The sequence below is a fragment of the Xyrauchen texanus genome, chromosome 10 (genome assembly GCF_025860055.1).
Source record: "Xyrauchen texanus isolate HMW12.3.18 chromosome 10, RBS_HiC_50CHRs, whole genome shotgun sequence".
Lineage (NCBI taxonomy): Eukaryota > Metazoa > Chordata > Actinopteri > Cypriniformes > Catostomidae > Xyrauchen > Xyrauchen texanus.
Genome location: NC_068285.1, coordinates 25,735,334 through 25,760,246, shown reverse-complemented (window position 1 = coordinate 25,760,246; position 24,913 = coordinate 25,735,334). Strand labels below are relative to the sequence as shown.

At 36.8% G+C, this 24,913-nt stretch overlaps 1 protein-coding gene across 1 annotated transcript in view; it reads left to right on the top strand.

Moving 5' to 3' along the window:
* LOC127650657 (syndetin-like) overlaps positions 1–24,913 on the top strand; it is a 199,768-nt gene that overhangs the window by 53,220 nt on the left and 121,635 nt on the right. The window contains exons 12-13 of the mRNA XM_052136228.1: positions 956–1,096; positions 15,356–15,491. Coding sequence (XP_051992188.1) covers positions 956–1,096; positions 15,356–15,491 — 277 coding nt within the window. The remainder of the gene's footprint in view (positions 1–955; positions 1,097–15,355; positions 15,492–24,913) is intronic.

The window sequence follows — 24,913 nt, the reverse complement described above, 5'->3', positions numbered from 1 at the left end:
TTTGATCCTATTCAGCAGAAGCCTACGGAGCGATATGCTCAAGGTTGAGGAAGACAGGCGGAGAAACGCACTGTAATTAAGTTGCGGCTAAGCTTTTTCTTTCCCCACCAGGATGATACTGAGCTTTGGTATGTAGTTCTGGAATGAATCATGTCCTCTGGGAGTGTGTGCTTGGCCCACCGTTACCCACAGCTTTACCTTCAAACAGACCTCCTGAGACAGCGTTAGATGTTTCTCAATGTAAGGCCGCAAGGGGTCTGCAACTAAACTGGTTTCTCAGGAAATCAGGCCGTTAAATAGATTTTATTTTGCCTTTTAATAGAATAGGGCTTCTTTCAAAATTACTCATGTGTGGCTATTTCTGGATTCTAGAGTGCCTGGAGCTTTGAGTGGATTTGAATGCTGTCACATGATATGAAAGCTGTTTCTTTAGTTATTGATGCTTGTGTGGGTGTTTGTTTGTAAGGTATATGTAGTTGCTGTGTACTGTAGATTAAAGCATAGTGTTTGTGAGAAGAAAAACCACAAGCATCAAAACAGTTCTTTAGTGCAATTTCTGACCAAATCAATATGCCAGTTGTTAAACATTGGTGCTCATTTTATGGTATGTTGGTATCTGCAATGCTTGGTAGGTTGTAATATTGATTTTTCTTTTCTAAGCATAATAGCTTTATTGTTTCCTTTGATATGCCTGTTAAGTTTTTGTCAGCTGGATAAAAAAGACAGAAGTCTTTTTGAAGTGTGTAATTTTTCTGTCCCATTTATTGTGGGTGGAAAAAATTAAAACGTTGCTCTGTTTGTTGGAGTGTCAGGACCAGACTGACATAGCAATATCGGCTCAACCAATGGTGTAAGTTTGGGTCCTGATTTGGCAGCCAATAGCAGATGGAGGGAGTGTTCTGGAAACCTTTTGGCTTCAACTAATCCTCTTACTTGCTTTCCTTTTTCCCCTCAGATGGCCATGGACCAGCTGCACATGCACTTCACCCAGGCCATCCACAACACAGTCTTCCAGGTGGTGCTGGGATATGTAGAGTTGTGCGCTGGCAACGCCGACACCAAGTTCCAGAAGATGCAGTACAAGGATCTTTGCACGGTATGCCCACTCTCCATTCATCCATCTTTATCCCCCTGTTGATGGACTGTTGGAGAAGCCACTTCCAAACAGTTTTTTGCCAAGTCACAAGCTATGCATAATTTAAAGTAGCAGCTTGTAGTTGATCTTCAGCTACTCAACAAGCTTCTAACTAAAAGTAGCAAACTACATTTAAGCTACTTATGTGTAATGTCTTTTTATTATAGACCTATAACTATCAGATAGTATAATGTCAAATTTAGTCAGAGCTGTATATATGGTACAAAAAATGTGGGTGTTTTAATAAATAAAATCTTATTTAAGATGACTTCAGCTAATAAATTAGCACTAAATTCAAACTAGAATAAATCCTAATTCATATGAGTGAGTTTAAAGAACATACTGAACAACAGCATTTAACAAAATATTTTGCTACAAAAAAAAAAAGATTTTTACATTATTTAATTTACATTAGAAAATGTATATAATGTTCATAAACCGCCAAATGTTCAAATCATTCTTGCACTAAAAAAAAGCTAGCATATTTAGATTGGAACAGAATGCAGGTGCCTCGAGAAACATTTCTAAAAGTTCTTTTAAAAAACCTGCTGCTCCTGCACGAGACGCTGAAAAAACAGTGTCATTTAACGCAGCAATCAAAATTGACTTCTTTTACGTGTACAAAGAAAAACTATTGAAAACACAGCACTCTTTGTGAATGGCCCGTAAAGCTGCATGCTCAGTAGAAGCGTTTTGTTGTGCTACACCACTACTTTTTGGAAAAAGTATATTATTACTGTAAAATATACTTGATTTTGAAAACAACTGAAGTACTATGAGAACTGCTGAACTATGTAGGCAAGTTATTTGCGTTGCTACTTTTAGTTACCGGTAGTTATTCCCCAACACTTAAACTCATAAAGAAGCCATAAAATCAGATCAACTCAGAGTACACACAAAGGTCACTTCCAAAAATCACTGTGAGTCAGATACATCGTTGGAGCATGAAACTATTTGCCATTTCATCTTATTGTGTTCTAGACAGGCGTAAAATGGGTTATATTGCTGTCTTTGGAAATGACATATATTTGTGTAGCTGTAGTGAGGGAGAAAGATATTGCGCAGTGAACGGGGCAGCCAATCTCATTCATGAGCAGGTCATGAAGCAATTAATTTCAGTTAACAGGAAAGATTCGAGTCTCTGCTTAGCACCTTGAATAAATTCTCCACAAAATACTTAAATGGATACTTCAATTCTAATTTGCATTTGTATTGAAGCACTGAACCCTTGGATCGCAAACACTTGCAGTCATCTTTTCTAGGTCATTCTGCAACTTGACAAGATTACAGGTGGAGGATTTATCTAAGTGATAAATAATATTAAAGGAATATTCTGGGTTCAATTTAAGTTAAGCTCAATCGACAGCTTTTGTGGCATGATGTGGATTACCACAAAAATAAAATTGACTTGTCCATTTATTTAAAAATAAAAAAGAGCCAAAATCGAGATTACAATGAGACTTGCAATAGAAGTGAATGGGGTCAATTTTTGGAGGGTTTAAAGTCAGAAATGTGAAGCTTAGAATTTTACAAGAGCACTTACTTTAATTCTATATTTTAAAACTCATGTAGTATTCAGCTGTAAAGTTGTTTAAATGTTACATTTTTACAGTTGTTAGGGATTGTGGAGCTGCGTCGTCATCGCAGCAAAGATGTAAAATTCGATATTACTTTACATAGAAAAGGAAAATGATTTTATCACACTAGAATCATGTTAACATGCATATTGTTTATGTGTTTTGGCTATAGTTTAGAATTATTACCATAGATGTTTTAAAGGAGGGAGAAGTCAAAATAGATTTTTGTGGTAATCTACAATATGCCACAAAAGCTGTCCTTTGATCTTGACTTGTATTGAACCTGGAATATTCCTTTAAGATCCTCAAGTAGATGGAGCTCTGATGATGATTATTTCATTCATAATTTTTTGTTATCTTTACAGCTATTTTAGTTAAATTAACATATTTTGGCTGCCATTTTTTAAAAAAGGTTATTCCCCCCTTTATTTATCTTGTTTGTTTTACCTCTTCACAACTACTTTAATCTTAAGAATAGTACTGGCTCCACATCTCTATAATGCTATAATTGATATGTGCATTGTATTCCAAGCCTAGTGTTGAAATGTGTTTGAGATTTTCTATGATCTACTATTGGCACGGAGCTCAAATAGTTGGCGTAGTCATTGCTACACCTGGTCTTACTATATTTGAGTGTCAGAAGGGAATATTGTTGTTATCTGCTGAGCAGGGCAGTGCTAGGGTCAGTGGACTTTCAGGGCTTAGCCCAGATCTCTGTGGATATGGGGCCATACTTTGATGAAATATCGGAATATAATACACTTTATAATACAAATTTTAATGAGGTGCTATTTATATAGTAAACTAAAAAAGTCACACTAACTTTAGTCTCAGTCTTCGATATGCTTGAAGATCAGTAATTGCATGCTTTTAACACATATACTTTAAAACGCGATTAAAAAGAAACACTATTTTGTCCCTGTCGACTTTCCGTAGTTTGACACACGTTCTGTTTAGCTGTATACCGTTTTCATTGATTCGTTGAATGCTTAAGTTAATGTACAAGAAAGCAGGTTGTAAACAGGCTGAATAGGTTCAAGAGATAAAAAATAAAAGCTAGATCTGCTAAAGTTTGCTAGGTTTATTCCATCATGTCTTAATAAAGAGTTTTGCTGAAAATGCAAATGCCCTTGCTCTTGACTTTAAAGTTTGAAAATTCCTCAAGTACATAACACAACATAATTTCGAAGAGAAACTGCCGCAATCGCGTGTCTCAAGCTGTCTTCTTGTATGTGCGCGCACGGGCTACATGAGAGCTGGAAAGCAGCTGCCGACAATGGAGCACGTGGGTACTGAATTGAGTCTGTATTTGGTGTTTGCAATACTGTAGAAAGACAAGAATCATAAATATATATACACTACCGGTCAAAAGTTTTGAAACATTTGACTGAAATATTTTTCTTCATCTTAAAAATCTTTTGATCTGAAGGCGTATGCTTAAATGCTTGAAATGAGTTTTATAGACAAAAATATAATTGTGCCACCATATTAATTTATTTCATTATAAAACTAACATTTTATATAAAAAAAAAGTTTTTGAAATTGATGGCTTAGACCAAATCATAAAGAAAAGCAGCCAAGAAGTGCCCAACATAGACGGGAACTCTTTCAGTACTGTTTAAAAGCATCCCAGGGTGATATCTTAAGAAGTTGGTTGAGAAAATGTCAAGAGTACATGTCTGCAAATTCTAGGCAAAGGGTGACAACTTTGAAGATGCTAAAATATATTTTGGATTTTGTTTAGTCACAACATAATTCCCATAGTTCCATGTATGTTATTCCATAGTTTTGATGACTTTACTATTATTCAAAAAAGTTCAGCTGGTATGATCAACAGATGCTTGCAGAGAAATGAATGTGCTTGGTTTTAATGCAACCTGGATGTGGGTAAGGAAAGGAACCTTTATTGTGCCGCTTTTTGTCACTGGCATACTCACGATGAGCTTATGAGCCAGTTGGTAGGTTTACATGCACAACAATAAACTGATAACTGTCAAAAATCAGCTTATTCCAAAATGCAGACAAAGCAAGGAATCACATTTCCATGTGATTTTGAAATCATTGGGATGTCCTCTGGTTTTAACATCAATTCATAAACAGCCATGTGCACACTACATGCACACTGAATAAGCTGTCAGAATGATGGTAAAGATGTTTATATGCAGAGCAAAATCAGTGTGTATTGTATAGGGGAATTGGGTCTCCAGTGACGCAACCACACAATATGTTAAAGTATTGACCACAAGGCTGCTGCTCTGACAAGCAATACTATTTAATCCTTGATACAAATGCTCATGCATAACGTCACTATCTGTGGGCAGGGCTCCATCTCTTGTTTTGAGAGGGGGCCTCATAGACTTGCGGTACGCCACTGATCTGTGTCCTAAGGGAGAAAGCTCATTGTTTAAACCTGTCATGTTTTATGTAGTCTCAGATCAGCGCCATGGTTGGATGACTTCCTTTGACACCTATACTGCCCCTCCAGAATTGTTTTGTTTTGATTCAACATGTTATCTTTGAATGGACCGCACTGACAGATTGTGGTGTAATGCAATTGCTGGCTAGTCACTGGAGTCGACTCAGCTGATAAAATCTTTTGATTTTTCTTTCTATGGAGATTGCTTTCAAAAGGATGCTAAAAATTACATCTTTGTTTTCCCAAAGCAGCATTACTCATTTCCGTTTTCATTTGGGAAATGCTGCCCTTCGAACCTTCTAGGAGGAAAGAAAATGAAACCTATATCTGGATTTTTGCCCCAAGTCACATATTTCTAGATGTAACTTTCCTCTCATCTCACAGCATGGCAAATATTGAAAATGAATTTGTCTTAGAACTGTCTTGGTCTCACACTATGTCTCTTGAGTGTGTAGTCATCATAAAATAAACACAAGGAGAGGTATGCTAATGAAAATCACTTCAGTCCTGAACTTTGAACCATGGCATGGGAATTAAAATGTTGCGTAACTGAAATGCTCCATAGGTCACATTATAATGCAGAGCGCCACATGAATTTTACATGAAAGCATCATTATCTCGTCCCTTCAGAGATCTCCAGCAGAGTCTCTGTACTCAACTTTGAGTGTTGAGTGACGCGTGTGGTAGCGGGATTTTGATGAAGCCTCCTAACAAAGGCGAAACTCCTCCACATGCTCAATGTGGCACATAAGCTTCTCTTCCAGTTACATTATAGCTGTGCATCAATGTTATTTACCCTCAGTGTGGTTGAATGAGTCCCCTACACTATTTTTCTAGAGCGCACTTGATGGGCCATAGTGGATATTGACCTTGGAACTGAACAGGAGCATTTTATATGAGGGTGCCAGTCACATCAGCATTGGCAACGTAGTGTTATGACTCTAATATCTCGATCAAAGTGTCTCTCGTTAGTTCCCTATTCACATTTACCTTTACTGTGCCATCTCAATAAAAGGTTATTTCTTGACACCTTTGTGTATTTCGGTGCTGTACATTGAGCATTGTTCTGCTATTACAATCTGTGTTCCCTGATATCCTTATTAGGCAGGCTGTGATTAGTGCATCCTAATAGTTCAAGACCATTTTTATAGATGTTTTGTAGCATGCTTTGAGCTGTCTAGCATTCGAGCTCTGAGCTGTCAGACTCCTGAGTAGTAAATATATGCATATCAACATGTGGATATTGACTACAGCAGGTCATGGCGTTTAGATAAATTGCCTCCCATTTCATTCTAATAAAGTATCGGGTCAGCACAGCTCATTGACACATATTTGCACTGTTTCTCTTCATGGAAGGTGTTTGAGATCAACGTTTGGGGTAGAGAGAGAGAGAGCCTTATTGACATCTGACTTTTAATTTAAGAGTTTGCAGGCAGTCTGAGCAGCTCAAGAATCTGGTCTGAGCCTCAGTTTTTGTCTGTCCTAAGCTCTTCTGATTGCTGCTCCTGTACCAGCCTAATTTCTCTTGTTAATCATGTGGGAAAATTAACATTCATTACGGTATTAATGTCATGAACTGATATGAAAATGTTTGGCAGATTTGAACAAAAATCTATAGGCGAATACCACTATTTTGCCACTCACCTTATTTTGTCATCAGGGGCCTTATATATAAAACTCAAACCTAAATATACACCTTTTATATCCGAAAAACAGCTTAATGGCAAAGGTTCATTTCATGATGTTTTTTAATAAGACTACAAACAGGGTTTCATAGCAATTATTTTTGATTCAAGTGCTTAACTACATAATTTGTTATTCAAAATGTGGTGTATTAAATGAAAACGCTTAGTTCATAATCAGTCTGTTTAGTTCATTATTTGTCCAGCTGGAGTCGCCAATTTACACACAGCAGTAAAAGAGTGTGTGCGCAAGGGGTAGAGCTTGCGTGTCGGTGCACACATTTTCACGTCAAGTATTCTTTTTATAAATCCCTTCGTGAGCATGAGAACTGGCGTATGCAACATTTTTGTGCGTACACAATGTTTGTACGAGGCACCTGATCACTATTTTACTTGGGAATTATGCTTTAAAAATATACAAAGATCTGTTCAAATGCTTTTTACTGCCCTAACCATATGATTTCTATTGAACATTGTATCTGTTGAACACATGACGGGCATAACATTTTTAAAGAGAGCCAATAAAGAAAGATAAATAGAAGATAAGCATATTTAATATATATTAACAATACATATTTAAAACATAAAATAACTAAATATGTTAAATTGATGAATGATAAGAAAAAAGCTTTTTTTTATACTTCTAAAACATTTTTGCACTTTTGTTTTTGGAGTTCAAAATAAAACACATTTGACAAATATGTACTGTTTATTATAAAACATTACAATTTCATAATTTGCATATGTTGTACAATTCCAGGGAAATGTCAACCACATCATAAAAAAAAAAAAACGTTTTTACCAAAGAAACAATATATTGGTATAAAGGATAATGCCACTTACACCGCTAGAGGGTGCTGCTTGCTCACACAGCACTGACTAAAGTGCTGAATGCGGACTATATTTTGAAACATAGCCTTTTAAGATTTAGTAATCTCTCAAGGCTATATTGGGATTTCAGTTTTATTTCAATTAATCATGCAGCTTTAATGGATATATCGATGTCTCAGAAGTCAAAGTTTGCTGGTTCATAGTGCTGCATTCACAACGGTCACATCCGTTTATGACGTTTTTTCCACATTAATGTGAGAACAAGAAAGAACACAAATGAAATATTACATGTTTTTAAGAGTGCCAACCCTTCATTTTTTGGCTATTGTTATTTCTGGATTGTGCACTTGAATTCACAAAGTTTTTATAAAGTGTGCTACTGTTTAATTATAAATAAAACAGTTTGTTTTAATATCGGTGTTTTCATAACCGATATACCGAGGGTTTAATTGGCCAATAAATATCAGCAGCCGATACATCGGTTCATCCCTAGTATAAATACATTAACATTGATATCTGTCTGTTTGTCTGTCTATCCATCTCTCCAGCTGTCTATCTATCTGTCTATCTATCTTGAAGTTGCTTTTCAAAGGAGACGCAGCAAAGATTTGCTGACTTTATACATTTGCTGACTGCAGCAGCACTTAGTTTTCCTTCTCTTGCACTTTAAAGGAATATACTACTATCATATTTGAAAATGGTTTGGATTCACCTATATTTAGGAAGGTGGCCACCTTTGCTGCCCAGCGGTGTACTCAGCAGTGCGTGCTGGTGAATAAAGGTGGAAGCTTAAATGGTCATTCATCCATCACAGCAAATAGAAAATAGCACAAGAGAGACTTGGGAGAAAGAGCAGGAGCACTTTAACTCTTTCCCCGCCAAACACGGAATTTTCCGTGTTTTATGAAAAAACGCTTCCCCGCCAAACACGGAATTTTCCGGGTTTCCGTGTTTTAGGTGTTATACGGTAAGGAAGACCCCTCCGCATGTTTTGAAAGAGTACGCAACTCTTTGATCAAAGAAACAGACTGCGATCGTCTCAAACATGAAGAAGTGGAGTATTGAGAAGCTCAAAGTATCAGACATAAACATGCCTTTTTCTCAGCTTTTTGTCTGAAATGTTGTTTTTTGACAAAACCGACCTCTGTTCAAGTCGCAATAAAAAAGAACAAATGAAGATAAAATAAAATCGTTTTTTGCCTAAAAGCAGAGGCTCAGATCTTTATTGTGATATATAGCATCTTCATATATTCATGGAAGAAAATATTCTGCGGGCCATTAAAGTTTAGCGAAAATCGTCAAAAACCCTGGCGGTGGCTGGCAACTTTTTTTTAAAAACGCTGGCGGGGAAAGAGTTAAAGAACTTTCTCATGATCTCCAGTGAGACATTATGGTCCCCAGTCAAAATGTATCTGTATGTGGGCCTGGGTAGCTCAGCAAGTAAAGACGCTGACAATCACCTCTGGAGTCGTGAGAAAGCCAGGTCTCCTAAGCAACAAAATTGTCCGGTTGCTAGGGAGGGTAGAGTCACATGAGGTAACCTTCATGGTCACTATAATGTGGTTCAATCTCGGTGGCGTACGTGGTGAGTTGTGCATTGATGGCACGGAGAATAGCGCGAAGCCTCCACACATGCTAGGTCTCCGTGGTAATGTGCTCAACATGCCACGTGATAAGATGCGCGGATTGACGTCTCAGACGTGGAGGCAACTGAGATTCTTCCTCCACCATCCTTAGAGCGCATTGGGTATTGGGTAGAATAAGGGGAGAAAAAAATAAATACAATTTTGTCTGTATGTTTACTTCCCTGATAAGGAACATCATTGGAAAACAAACCATTTAAATGTGTATAAAAAATGCTTTAGTTTAACAGACAATATATTTTAAAATGTGAAACCTTTGCAAACATTTTTTAAAGTTATCTGTTAACACAATAAAGGTGTACTCCGTAACTTTTTGCTCATGTCATCTTGGATTTACAGTGTCACCTAGTGGTGTGGATGCAGAATCATTCAAAATCAATAGTTTTCAGTTACAGATGCGATTGTAGAAATTCACTGTTTACAATCAGCCATGATTAATTTAATCCAAGAGTGAAAGTGTCCAATAACAAGATGGTTACGGAGATAAAGCGAGTAGTTTTCAGATGATCATGTGATTCTAAATGGGCCCCTGCCCCATGTAGAAAAATAGGTTACTGAGATGACTAGTCCACGTCTCATGATTTTATACATATGTTTAAAAATTACAATTAATTTATTTAGGAGTAAAACTTTTTTAATGGGAAAAAATGACTGAGTGCACCTTTAACTTTGTTAGCCTTGAAATACTAAAACCATAATAGAAGTAAACATGCTTAAAAAAAATCTAAACCTGACCGTCTCAGAATGAAAACAAATAAAAAGAAACTAAATTGAAAAGACAAATCAAACATTGAATAGAATGAAATCTAAATACAAATTTCAAAACAATATTAATCCTGGAGAGTACTTAAAATATTAAGGGATAGTTCACCAAAAAATGGAAATTGTAAAAAAAAACAATTTTCTCCCCTTTTCCTCCAATTTGACTTGCCCAATTCCCAATGCGCTCTTAAGTCCTTGTGGTGGTGTAGTGACTTGCCTCAATCCGGGTGGCGGAGGATGAATCTCAGTTGCCTCCGTGTCTGAGACCATCAATCCGTGCATCTTGTCACGTCGCTTGTTGAGCGCATTACCGCAGAGACATAATGTGTTTGGAGGCTTCACGCTCTTCTCCGCGGCATCCACGCACAACACACCACTCGCCCCACCAAGAGCGAGATTCACATTATAGTGATCACGAGGAGGTTACCCCATGTGACTCTACCCTCCCTAGAAACAGGGCCAATTTGGTTGCTTAGGAGGCCTGGCTGGAGTCACTCAGCACACCCTGGATTCGAACTCGCGATTCCAGGGGTGGTAGTCAGCGTCAATATTTGCTGAGGTACCCAGGCCCCCCTGAAATTGTCAACATTCATGTACTCACCCTCAAATTCTTTCAAAACCAATCTACTGTTGAGAAGCTCTTCATCAAATTCAGTGCATACTACGGCAGAATGGGAATTCAGACGCAGCTACTATATCTGTCCACCTGCCTGAATCCCATCTCCTTCACAGGACTTGATTTGCTCTTATCAAAATCTCATCTGTAAATGCCCCCCTGTCTGTCTAATATGACTCTTTTGAGATCAGGAAGACATTTATCATCCATTTCCTCAACCAGCTCTCAGTTGCCAGGCAACACTGCCTCATCTCCAGCCCTGTAGCAGGAAGTCATCTGGAGAAGATGGGAAATTGATTGGTTGAATGAGATGGCTGACATCTCCTTCTGCTCACCAACAGGAGTAATTAGACATCAACGAGAATACTATACTTCCTGTGTGGTAGCCATAAGATCTTTGATAACACAGCTGAGCATCTTGGTACCCCTGAGCATCTCTTATCACAAATTTTTGGCAACTGTACAACTTCATTGAAAGAACAACATAGCTGCCTCAAATAGTCAGTCGACTTCAAATAAGAAAAACGTCTCATGATAAAATTGCTTGCGGCCCGACTATTACATTTTGGCAGTTTCTGCACTGTTACGCATTTTCTTCTGTATTATACTTTAGCCACAGTTTATTGCATTCGTTGGAGATACTCTAGAGTAATGAGTTGTGTGGGATGGTTTCAAATGTGCTTGTTTATCTGTTACTGCAGAATTACCGTAAGTGATGAATCACCTCTGGATGCCCAGAGCTTTTCTCTGTGTGTAGCGCAGACTTAATTAGATTTATTGCAGCCACTCAGGATCAGGTTGCATTGTGTTTGAGCGTGTAAATACAAAAGTGTCTGTGTGTTTTATTCATTTGATTGTGTGTTTTACATTTTCAATGGGTTGAACAAGCACTGGGAGCGAGATTTTGAGTGATATACTTGAGCAAGCATCTCTTAAAAGGGAGGGAAATGCTTTGGTTAAAGAGATCATTGATGTAGGACTTGAACAATTAAATTTGCTTAACTTTTGAAATGGAAAATTTTCACTGACTGCTGTGATCTTCAGGACATTAAAACAAAATGCTAAAGTTGTTTTGTTATATATGTGTGATACTGTATGTAAATCTGTAATAACTTAACTAATATAATAACTAATTATGTTTAGTCATTGTCACATCCAATGCCGATCCTAATGGAGAGCGCTTAGGAAGTCTATATGGTTATCTCCTGTTCGCAAGCATCCATTTAGCGCACTCTGGTTTGTAATTAACTATTTTGGTCACTGAAACTGAAACTGATTGATTGTGCAGTTGGAACATTCCTTGTGAAAGGGGGCTCAAGCTTTAATGGGATAGTTCACCAGAAAACGATTATTCTCAAACTTGTATTACTTTTTTTTTCTTAAAAGATCTCTTCCTTTAAAAGAGATTTTGAAGGAGGTATCATGGATTTTATGTCCATACAATATAAGTCATTGGAGTCTCAGATACTCTGTGCTTGCGTCAACTGCAAGGAAGTGTGTAAATGAGCTCTCTCCAAGGAGACTGCAGATGTCAAAATTTTTCCTGTATATTCCTGTATAGAGACTTTTAAATGAGTTATTCTCATTTAGTTTTTTGTTTTTACTTTTACAGACCACAAACATGTACTTACAGCATGTCTGTGCCATCTGTTCTACAAATGTTCAAATACTATAAGTCTTTAAGTGACCTCAGTCATAGATCCCTACCAATGCCTCTAAAGTTGATGAGGAAAATATCTGGCAATAAATATTCAGAAACTAAAAGGTTACATTGGCTGAGCCTGATTTACAGACCCAATTTGTAAACTTGCAAATAATCCTTTCGCTTGCTTTCCCTGTGATTTTGAAGGAAAAATAGATAGCTATAATACATAAATTATTCCTAGAGCACCAAAAAAGTTAGCTTTTCCACAGCTGGAGGACATGGTGCTATTTGCCGTTCCTGTTCTCTCCAAAACAGCCTCAGGCCGATCATAATTTACTGGTCTCCAGCAGTTTGCAGAGTTTCCAAGCTTGGTTAGAAGAAAAGGCAAGGATAGAGGTCTAGCATTTCACTGCTGACAGTATTGATGAATATGTGTATGGATGTGTCTGAGATGTTGTGGTCTCAGACATGGCAAAGTTTATGTCAGAGTTTCCTGCCCACAAATCGCTCTGACCAAAGAGAGTGTGTTCGCTCTTCTGAGAACTGGTGTCAATGAAGTCAAAGTTGATCCAAACAGTATTTTACTTTGTACACAGCCCACCTTCTGACTTGAAATACAGTCTCTCATCTCTCAGGCTCTGACCTGACAAAAGCTTGTTTTGTTGTCTCTATGGTATTATTTCTAATTATAGCGTTCCAAGGAATGCCTGAGATTCTCTGAGGTTTTGAAGGATTGATCGCTTGGTAAATATTCATTAAGGTCCACAACAGGTCAATCATTATCTCTGGTGTATTCATGCTCCCTCATTGTCAGATTTACTGTTTTTCAAATGTCTTCAGCTTGATTTAAAGATACACACACATCTGAGTAGGCATAATGTCACGCTCTACTGAGTTTCTCAGATTTGTTAACCTCTCTATTGGATGTTTTTTGGGAATTGCCACTTTCCACAAATAGAATACACTTTGTTGTCCAGTTATTTAGTATGACTCATTAGATGCACAAATACCATATTTATTATATTGTGAACTGTTAGATATGTTAGATTAACATAAGAAAAGTAGATAGTCTTAAACCTAAAAAAACATAATTTTGACCTGTCCCACCTTGCCTTCTGGATTATATCCAAAAGGTACATTTTACAACAGTGCCTTAATCTGTAAAATTGATTTTCAATGAATTCATTCCAGATTCATCCTTCAGATACTTTCTACTACATTGTGGAATGACACATCAATATTCTCATTCCATTTCTCAGTTTTTATACAAACCTAAAAACCAACATTTGGTTCATTTAATTTAAGCTAAATCTGCAATCCTGTTACCATTATGCAATTTTTATACATTATATTTAATTGTGATTTTGTTTTTTAAGTTTAGACATAAGAAAATCACCTATATCTGGATTTTAAACTGTAAAAACCCTGCTTATTTCATATTTAGCCTGAATTAGGGCTGGTAAATTTTATGCATTAATTTCTGTAATTTAATATGTTTTATTTAACGCACTAAAATTTTTTTATGCAATTAATGCTGAATCTGTTTTTTTTTTAATTTTTACTACTTGAAACTTCACGAGATAGGAGAACGTTTTGAAAGAGTTGTTCCTGGCAGGCTACTCAGCCTTACAGGTTCCGGTTAGGGCGGTAGCAGGGTTAGGGCATCTGTTCTCTGCCAGGAACAAACCCAGGCACTTTTGTACAATGGGCGAACCTTCACCAATGTTTTTCCCCACTTTCTGTGGCTAATACTGGCATATATACATTTTCAGGAGGTACTTGCTTGACTCAACTGCACATCCTTGCACAGAAACTGATTGTGTGAAGCAGTGCACACTCATTCATTCATTCATTTCACACAATGCATGCCCCTGGCATAAGAAACATGGGAGAAAATTTACTGTATGAGAATGACAGTAAACTGACTTTAATTTGAACCAGTTTCAAACCGCGTGAGACCCAGCGTGTGCGTGATAGAGGCTGAAAAGGATGTGGCCATTCAGCAAGCTGCAGCTAGGTATACTTGTAGAGAATGAACAGCAGCCAGAGAAATATAGTTTTGAGATTTTAAACTTCAGCAGTCAATATTTTTTATAACTGTATGTATAGTGTCTAATGATGCATTGGCAATGTACACGTAAGTTTCTCTTGCCAATAAAGTTCGATATAAATTAAATCTGCCCATTTGATTTGAAAAAATTTCCACTGGAAAATGGCAGAAGATCTTGCCCAAATTATAATTACAGTATGTCCACTGATTTTATGGCATATATAAAGATACTTGTATCAAAGATTAATACATGTAAAAATGTGTTTAACTCTATCCGCAAAATAAATAAATAAATAAATAAAAGCATCAAATTTGTTTTGGACATGCACATATTAAAATAAATGATGAATAACCAATTTCTGGCAAGTTCTTTGAGACAAAGTATAAAGTAAATATATTGATGTTGACATGATGATTTTTTAATGTTTAATTTAATGTATCATGTACCGTAATTTAATCGTGATTAATCACAGAAAAATGTGCGATTAATTAGTTACATATTTTTATTTATTCACAGCCCTGGTTACAATATTTATTCATTTAATATTTTAAGAGTTTAAGGCCCTATTTTGTACCATATTAATGGAATGTGCCGATTGTTTCATAAGTGTCCTCACCTAAAGAGAGGGAACTTTTAATCGTGAGAATCACAGTCGTATTTTCTTTAACACCTCTGACTCGCAATGCACGTAAATGCAGCAAGAATTTGCGCTTATTATCGGAAGAATTTCTATAAAAAATTAAACGTGCTATTTATAATAATTACATTGAATTGTCATTTAAAAACATTTTTATACTGGTCTTGTATTTTACTGACATATATATGAGATGTCTAAAAGCCATCATCAGCTTAAGCTTTTCTTTGCTTAGACACAGCTTTTTATATGGTGGAATAATGAAGTTTTAACACACGTTGTTCTCATGCTGAAACTATAAGAGCTGGTAAAAATTGATAGAGTAAAACTGAAGCAGCTCTTTGCTTTTATCTCATCCTCCAGCACATTACACCAGACAGCTACATCCCCTGCTTGACGGACCTCTGTAAGGCCTTGTGGGAGGTAATGCTCAGTTACTACCTAACCATGCAGTGGCACGATGAGCACTACAAAGGAGAGTTGACGACTCCTGCAGCAGGTGAGTCAAGTAATTTAGTCGGCACTAAAAACATGCATGGTAACCAACTTGACTGATGCAGACTCAGTATGGTGAGATTTTTTATGACTTCTTCCTTGGTTACCTGTCCCAAAGACAGATCTTAATGCTGTTTCAGTGTAACCAAAGGGCCCTTTCAGAGGATTTGAAATGAATATGCTGTTACAGGGGTGTAGCATCCATTATAACAGGGAGGAACATGTCCCCTCCACTTACAGATATTTCTACTAGAATTTTAGGAAATAATCAAAATATTTAAAATAAGACTGTAAGTTTAACATTTATTTTAAGTTTCATTTTAAACTTAAAGTGTGTAATTTTTTTCACACATTCAATAACAATCTTTAACATGAGCTTACTCACGAACAACTGGAAAACACATGGAATTCAAAAGGTGTGGGAACCCTTGTAGCTATTTTTCTTTTTAAGCAGAAAGAGTAATGCTTTCATTAGGGTGCTCAGTACCCTGTGATGGTTATGTTTGTACGCATTACATTTGCGCTTTACAGTGTGAGGTATTGCTTTCTATATAAAGGAAATGGCTTTTTGCGTGTGCTGTAATTGGCACAGCAGTGGCCAAGGAGACTGGGCAGGTAATTGAATGGGCTGCTGTGCTGATAGCCAAGTGCAATGTAGTTTGTAACATTTGCTTTTCTGGCTTTCCAATGCTTCGATTTCTGTGGTCACTGAGCAGTGCTGAAATAGATTGGTGCTTGTTTTTAGTTAGCTCTGACATTGGAAATTCATTGAACCTTTCTAAAGCACCGTAATAACCAAAGGTTAAATTGGGCTCGTACAGTCTGGAACGGTGTTCTGGCACCTTTGATTCCAAAAAGAAAAAAAAAAGTGCTTGTTTGTCAATCTGTCCCATTTATTGTATCCACAAATGTGGTTTTGTTTGATCATACATTCCATCTCTATTTAGCGAGTGGACTTCTTCAAAAGCATTTCAAGCTTGTTATGCTTTGCTTTAGTCAGATGTGGACGCTGGTATAGGTGGCATTTTCGAGAGCGGCACTAGACCGCGTTCCCCCCGCATAGACACGCGTTCCACTTATGTACCATGCCGTGGTCTGATCTCTGATTCATAGAAATCACTTAATATGGAATTAACTGCTCACCCATTTCTTAGATCCACTGATATGCATTAGCAATTTGCATTGTTTTGTTAAAAAGCTGAGTACCCGAAGGGATTTTGAATCAGGAATCAATCGCATCCAAAGTGACATCAGATTAAAATATCATAGACCTAGAACTTAAGAACAGAAGACCATGAGTCTTGAGGTAAATTAATATGATTTAAAAAAAATTATAAAATCCATAAAATTCTGATTTTTTTTTTTTTTAATAAATTTTTAATGCACTAATTTGGACCTTAGCTCTGGACCCCTGTAAGTTGTCTGTACTTATTTACTTTATTTTACTATTTTTCATGTTACTCCAATCCCGTTCAGCTTATTCCTATTAATAAAATTAAGCTACAGCTCCCAAAATGTATGAAGTAAACTTAACAATACACTGTTCGCTGCCACAACACTATTTTTCTCCAAACCAGGTCTTCAACTGAGCAATGAACCCTTTTCACACTTCCGGGTTTTGAAACATGAATGTTAACATTTGCAGGGTAAACTTTGATAATGGTGAATGGGAGACCAAACCAAATATAATTTATGATTACCCATTTGCTCCAACATAAAAAGAAAAATACCACTATTGTTTCCACAACTTTCCAAATGAAGAATAAATAGAAAGCGATGGATTACAACCATCTAAAGAGAGATGGTGGCAAATTTCCTGTCAATCGCTCAGCAGCTTTATTAGAAACCTCATTGCATTGTGGTTACTGTGTGTGTGTTTTTAACTAATAGGGTAATATAAGCTCCAAAAGGACAAAAAGTAACAGAAATGTAGCCCATATAACACATCATATTCTTATTACATACACAAAGTTGTTTTTCAAGCAGATATTTCTTATAGATGGTTTATATTTTTAAAGACCCCATGAAATCGTTGCTGTTTTGACTTCCTTATGAAACGAGAAGTTTGAGTTGGACATATGCTGTAGAAGGGTATATCCCTTTTAAAAAAAAAAAAAGCCCTGTTGCAGGTGGTTTTATGGGAAAGGACATTATTATTCTAGACAGCATTTTGTTTCTGTGTACTGTAAGATGAGCCATTATTTTTGATCAATTTTCTTGAAAGAAAAAGACTATTAAAAATAATGCATATATCTGCTAAAGGTTAAATTTGTCAACTTTTAGGAATACACTCACGTATAGATGGCTTCAAAGATAATAGTCATGGTCTATAAGCTACAAAAATCCAATTCTGATTTCATTGAGGGTTTAAGGTTTGTTCCTCCTCTTTCTCCCAATCTTATTTTTTCCCCCTCTCTTCACCTTCCAGTTAATCTTTCTCAGTCTATCTCTTTCTCTGACTAAGTGACTGTACTAATCTGTAGTCTTGAAGGCTACATAAAGGGAGAAGGCACTCTGACAGTGCAGAAGTTTCAGGTCTTGGCTATTTGAGGATAAGCGCAGTCTTGCTTGTGTCATCAGTTAGTCCACCTGGTCCATCATCTGCCTGTAAAGCTGTTCTTGAGTAGTTTAAACTATTACTTTTTGTCATATGTTATTTTAAGCCCACTTGGCACAAAGCAGCGTAAAGTGTTTATATATATACACAGGTATATGTAATATATTTTTTAAATGGACTGTGCTTTGTGATTAGTGGTACCTTTACAGTTTTGTTTATTTTACTGTGGTGCCTGTACTTTCTTAGTATGTTAATGTAATGCCAGTTAAAATATTCTCAAAATGGAAGGCTTTGTGCTTTAAAATAACAAGCCCCAGAGTGTCAATAACTGGAGCACTGAGACGTGTGCTGTGTTCGGGATCCAAATACCCTGGACAAACAATGACTTTAAATCTAGTCAAATGGGCTCAGCAGTTTTTTCATTTCCTAGACGGCTCTTAATGCCAGAGCACTTTTTCTCATATTTTCTTTTTTTTGGCGATGCGTAGTCTGCTGGCTCATTGTCCCATGAGGATTCATCAGAGAGATTTACAGGCTGTGCTCGTTCTAACAGACTCCTAGCATGTTCTCTAGTCAGATTTGGCAGAGGGGGCACTCATACCCACCTTCAGTGGCCAAATGCATGAAAGAATAAATGTGTTCCTGAGCCCAGGTTAAAGAATGATATGTTAAACCAGACTATTTAGCAGAGACGGGTCACTTCTGTTAAAAAGATTGGGAGAATGCACAATGGTCAACGGATGTAGAAAGGATGTCCCACCTTACAGGTAAAAGAGCCAATCACCTTTTAGAAACAGACATCGCCTGTCAATCAACTCGAGAATGCTCATGTGCACTAGCAAAACAAGCCGCTAAAATTAGATTTTTTTTGTGTAATCTGTGGTAAAGAAGCACAATTTATTAAACCATTGTTATCAGATTATACCGCTGATTTGAAATGTGTTTTTGATCATAAATGTGACCAACAGTTTTGGAGATTTCAGTCTTTCCCCATTCAAGTAGATAGCTGCTGCACTGTGATGCCGCTTGTTTACAAAAATAATAGCTGCCCGGGAGCATTCCAAGGATGGCCGCCGAGTGATCTGACTCACTAAAACGACTTTGGTTAAACTTGACACATCTTGTTATCAGTTGTTAATGCCACCAGTACTTAAGAAGCAATTGTTCTATTAATGAATTTACCCACATGATTTGAAATTAACCAGGATGTGGTTAAAAAAAGTGATAAAAAAAATACCATACATAATGTATTCTTCAGGGTTCTCGCAGTCACGGAATACCTAGAAATATCAGGGAATTATTAAATTGTGATTTCCATTCCTGGAAAAGACATGGAAATTAATAAAATCATCAAAGTCATGGAATTTTTTTATAGTTAACATATTTTTATTTATTATGCTCTGTACTAAAGTATTTAACCAGGGTGTTACGTTGCACTGGATTAAAACCACATGGTGAAGAGTTTAAAATATATAATGTTATTTAGAAAACCTGACAAATTAGGGTGCTTTCACTTTAGTACTTTTTTTTGCTCACCTTGGTTCGAATGACATCAATGTTAGGTTTGTTTGGATAATGTGAACACTGTTTTTCGAACTTGGGTGCTCTCCTGGGAACCACTCCAGAGTCCATTTGAAAAAGTGGTCTGGGGAATGGCTCATGTGAACTCCAGTACATTTCGCTGCTGATATGAATGCAATTGTATCAAATCATGGAAGTGAACTAGGGCTGGGTGATATGTATAAAATATTTTTGCGATAATCTCCTTAAAAATATCGCAATATACGATTATAACCCCCTGCTGAGGGTCTGTGAAAATAAATTTAAAATAAATGTATTGAAACACAAAAAACATAAACAAAGGACATTTCTAAATTCAAATTGAACTTTAAACAAATAAAGCAATTAAAATTATAATATAAAATAACTATAAAAATTGTATATATAACCCCTACCCAAATCCAAACTTTCACCGTCTCCAATGGCCGCATTTGCCATCACGTAAGTATACATCAAGGACAACAGGTGGAAAATTACTAATAGCCTAAAGATTATGAACTAAATACAATTATATATGTAAAGATAAAAATAATCATAATAATAAAACTTAAGAAATTCCCTTGTGCTCCCAAAATCATGCTACTAAATGTGTGTTCTTATCGAATTTGTGTTGTTAATACAGTTGATGCTGCCTAAATAAATTTTTAGGTTCAAGGTGAACATGTATTATTGTTGTGTTATTTTATGATTTAATTACTTTCGTCTTTGTTTCTCTAAAGGTGCAATATGTAAAATATTTCATATAATATTCACCTTCTTTTTTTTTGCCAATGTGTGAACGGCTTGAAATGCAACTTAAAAAATGAGCCATTCCCGAACTTCCTAGGTTGCATATTAAAGCCTGTAGACTGATTTTCATGCAAAGGGAGAGGGTCGCTTTTGCCAGGAAAATCCAAAGGATGTGACGGTTATGCGCGCTCCCGAGAGCCTTGCCTCAGTAATCGCTTCTCTTCCGCTATTCAGCAACGGCAACAAACTGCAACACTAGGTAACGTTATCTTAGAGATGGAATCCAGCAAACGTCAGAATCCCAGAACAACACCGACGCCTACACAAACTCTGAGCAAGCCCAAAAAAAATGTAATACTGAATCCCGTCTGGCTACGTGGGAAAGTAATCGTGGTAGAGCGAAAACTAGAGTGAACATCGGCAGGGCATTTGATTCCTGGAGGTGGGATCAAAACTGACCCTGAATTGGTGTTCTTCTTATTGGACAGGTAAGCTTACATAACTGCAAAGCATGTGAATTTTACCACTACCAGCATCCGCAACTGACAAAGCAAAGCAGAAGGAGCTTGAAATATTTTTATAATTTTACATATTTATTTGCAGCATTCTTATAGATGACATTATTCTTGCAAACAGTTTTCAGATGAGTGAAACAGAAAAAAAGAGTGATAACTCTTTACATGTACTTGTTCAGTTACAGTGGTAAAAGGCTGCCATTTGTACTCAAGTTGATGATTCAATCGGAACGTGGTTCAGACCAAAATACTGTAATATGAACAGAGGAAACAAACCCGGGTGCGGTCCAAGCAGTCAAACCAAGTGTGAAAGCATCCTTGGAGACAAAGATGGGCAACTAATCCCCGCCCATTTTATGATTTATGCAATGTGTTTGTATGGATTAAGTTTAAAATGAAATGTTTTCAGTTGAAATTTTATCTAACAAATTTTTTTTTACAATGCTGCGATTATGTGATTTCGGTGCCATTTTCAGAATGGAAGGCAAAATATAAATTTTTTAATTATGAAATATTAAATCAATGAAAAATCATGGAAATGTATATGTGTAAAAATTATATATATTTATGCTAAACGAAAAAATATTGAATACCTATAAAATGCATTCAGTAATTATAAATGATTTGAGTCATGTAAATGCATTGGTCGAAAGGTGTGGGAACCCTGAATTCATATTATTCTTTTATAGGTCTATTGGAATTTGTTACTGGTTTAGTGCCTTTGCCTCCTAGTGACCTAATTTATTTTTTTTTCAATTTTTTTTTAATCTAAAATCACCTCAGAAAATGTGATAAACAGTAGAGAGCTGTGTAATCTATAGTGTAATCTATAGTGACTTGCCAATGCCAATTATGTAAAATGTATTCTAGTAAAGCATTTATAATGCTGTAATTGTGCATTGCTTACTGCTTATTTTGTATTTGATGTTGATTTAATTTTATAGGTTAGAGCCATCAATTTTGCCATACATTGAGAATTCTGAGAAGTTCCATTTAATATTAATAATTAATTAGTTCAATTAATGATTATGTTTCCAAATTAATTTATTCATTTGAAGCTTTTGACAGAAATTGTCTTTTTTCATATAAAACAAAGCACTCAAAGGTAGGAAATTCCCTGAAAATAAATTTCAGGGATGAAATATTGCAACTTAAACGTCATAAAAACTAATTTGTGCATGGATCTACTTTATTACGCGACAGATCAGAATCTGCTGGTTCAAACCAAATGATGTGTCCAAGCCTTCGTTAGTAATTAAAAAATGTCACTTCAGAAATATTTTCACGGCTTGCAACGTTTCTATTTATTGGATAAACAAGGAAGGATGTGTATGTGTAAGGAAGCGAGAGAGAGAGAGAGAGAGAGAGAGAGAGAGAGAGAGAGAGAGAGAGAGATGGCATGTGTGCAATCACCTGTTGCCACACACAAGCAGAGATGCTCTCAGCTTTTTGAAGATCAGCCTCCACCTGCTGGCGTATGTATGTACGTATATGTAAAGTCCAAAAAAAAACTAATTTAAAGAAACACACATACAGTAGCCTTAACACATATGCACTCAGCAAAAAAAGAAACGTCCCTTTTTCAGTCCCCCATTCACCTTTATTGTAAAGGGTTTAAACAATGTTTTCCATGCTTGTTCAATGAACCATGAACAATTAATGAATATGCACCTGTGGAACGGTCGTTAAGACAGTAACAGCTTACAGATGGTAGGCAATTAAGGTCACAGTTATAAAAACTTAGGACAGTAAGAGACCTTTCTACTGACTCTGAAAAACACCAAAAGAAAGATGCCCAGGGTCCCTGCTCATCTGCGTGAACGTGCCTTAGGCATGCTGCATGAGGACTGCAGGTGTGGCCAGGGCAATAAACTGCAATGTCCGTAATGTGAGACGCCTAAAACAGTGCTACAGGGAGGCATGAAGGACAGATGATCATCCTCGCAGTGGCAGACCACATGTAACAACACCTGCACAGGATCAATACATCCGAATATCACACTTTCCGGACAGGAACAGGATGTCCTCAACAACTACCAGATGAGTTACATCTGGAATGCACAATCCCCTCCTAGACTGTCCACAATAGGCTGAGAGAGGCTGAACTGAGGGCTTGTAGGCCTGTTGAAAGGCAACAATGTCGCCTATGGGCACAAACCTATCTTCGCTGGACCAGACAGGACTGGCAAAAGGTGCTTTTCACTGATGAGTCATAGTTTTGTCTCACTAGTGGTGATGGTCGGACTCCCGTTTATCATCGAAGGAATGAGCATTACACCGAGGCCCGTACTCTGGAGCGGGATTGATTTGGAGGTGGAGGGTCTGTCATGGTCTGGGGCAGTGTATCACAGCATCATCGGACTGAGCTTGTTGTCAATTCAGGCAACCTTAACGCTGTGCGTTACAGAGAAAACATCCTCCTCCCTCATGTGGTACCCTTCCTGCAGGCTCATCTTGACATGACCCTCCAGCATGACTCAATCCCGTTTGGGACCTGTTGGATCGGAGCGTGAGGGCTAGGGCCATTCCCCCAGAAATGTCCTGCAAGTGCCTTGGTGGAAAAGTGGGGTAACGTCTCACAGCAAGAACTGACAAATCTGGTGCAGTCCATGAGGAGGAGATGCACTGCAGTACTTAATGCAGCTGGTGGACTGTTATTTTTGACCCGCTTGTGTATATATATATATATATATATGTATATATATATATATATATATATATATATATATATATATATATATATATATAACTCTAACCATGCCACAATTAATTGACTGTTGTCACGTAATCATGTTACATATAACCAGATCTCTATATGAGGATAAATGATCATTCATTGGAGACAGAGAAAGTTATACTCTGCAACATGGCTTTCAGTACTGACACGTAGAACAGAGTGGGGAAAGGTGAAAGCAAATCTCTTCCATGCTGACTCGCTTATTTTTTTTTTTAAATATCCAGTTGGTATATAAGCTTAAAACCTTATTTCTTTTTTTTTTTTTTACTTGTTTTTTATTGAAATCAAAAAAGTGCAATTCACAACACACAAATGCGATACCCTGGATGGTACAATATACATCGATACATCCCATACAAAATACATGTCCATCACTCCCCTAAAGCCTTTATATCGTCCATAGAGAAAAGGAAATGGATATATATAGCCAGCATAAGCTTCACAGTACATAGGTATCATGGAATATACATTTGGATGGGGGACCACTGGTCCATAAATAGATCCGTTTTCATCTGCAATCTTGCTGTAATTTGTTCCATATAGTACACTTCCTTCACCTTGTTTTTCCATTGAGAAATTGTGGGGGGCTGCGGTCTCAGCCAGGAGACTGTAATAATTTTTTTGCAAGTACAAGCAGGATTTTCAAGAGATGAAAATGATAATTCGTCCTAATTTTGTTCTCAAAAATTCCCAGAATAATAAAGGATGGGTCCAGTGGAATCTTAATACTCAAACATTTATCAATTTCATCTTGTATGTCTTTCCAATAGTTCAATAATTTTGGACAATCCCAAAATATATGAGTGTGATCTCCCACAAGACCACAGCCCCTCCAACATTTGTCTGAAGTCCCACTGAACTTAGATATGATAAAAGGGGTCCTAAAGAACCTTACTTTGATTTTCCACTCAAATTCTCTCAGCATTGGACTACTTGATATTTTATGCCCCTCTTGAAACTTTTGTTCCCATTCCTCATCCGTAATTATTATATTCATTTCTAGTTCCCATTTCTCCTTTATAACTTTTGTATCCTCAGTAGCTTCTCTTTGTAATATTTTGTAAAAGTGAGAGATATATTTAGTAGTTATTGTCCCTTTTGTTACTGATATGAAACATTTCTCAATGTCAGAAGGTGGCTTTTGTAAAGTTTGCCAGTCCTTATGTTTATGTAAATAGTGTCTCAATTGTAAATATTTGAACAAGTCCTGGTTTGGGAGGTCATACATATGTTGTAGCTGCTGGAAAGACAATAGACCTCCGTTCTCAAACATTTGACCCAACAGAATCAACCCTTTTTCCGTCCAGTTATTTAATCCGGGTGCTGAG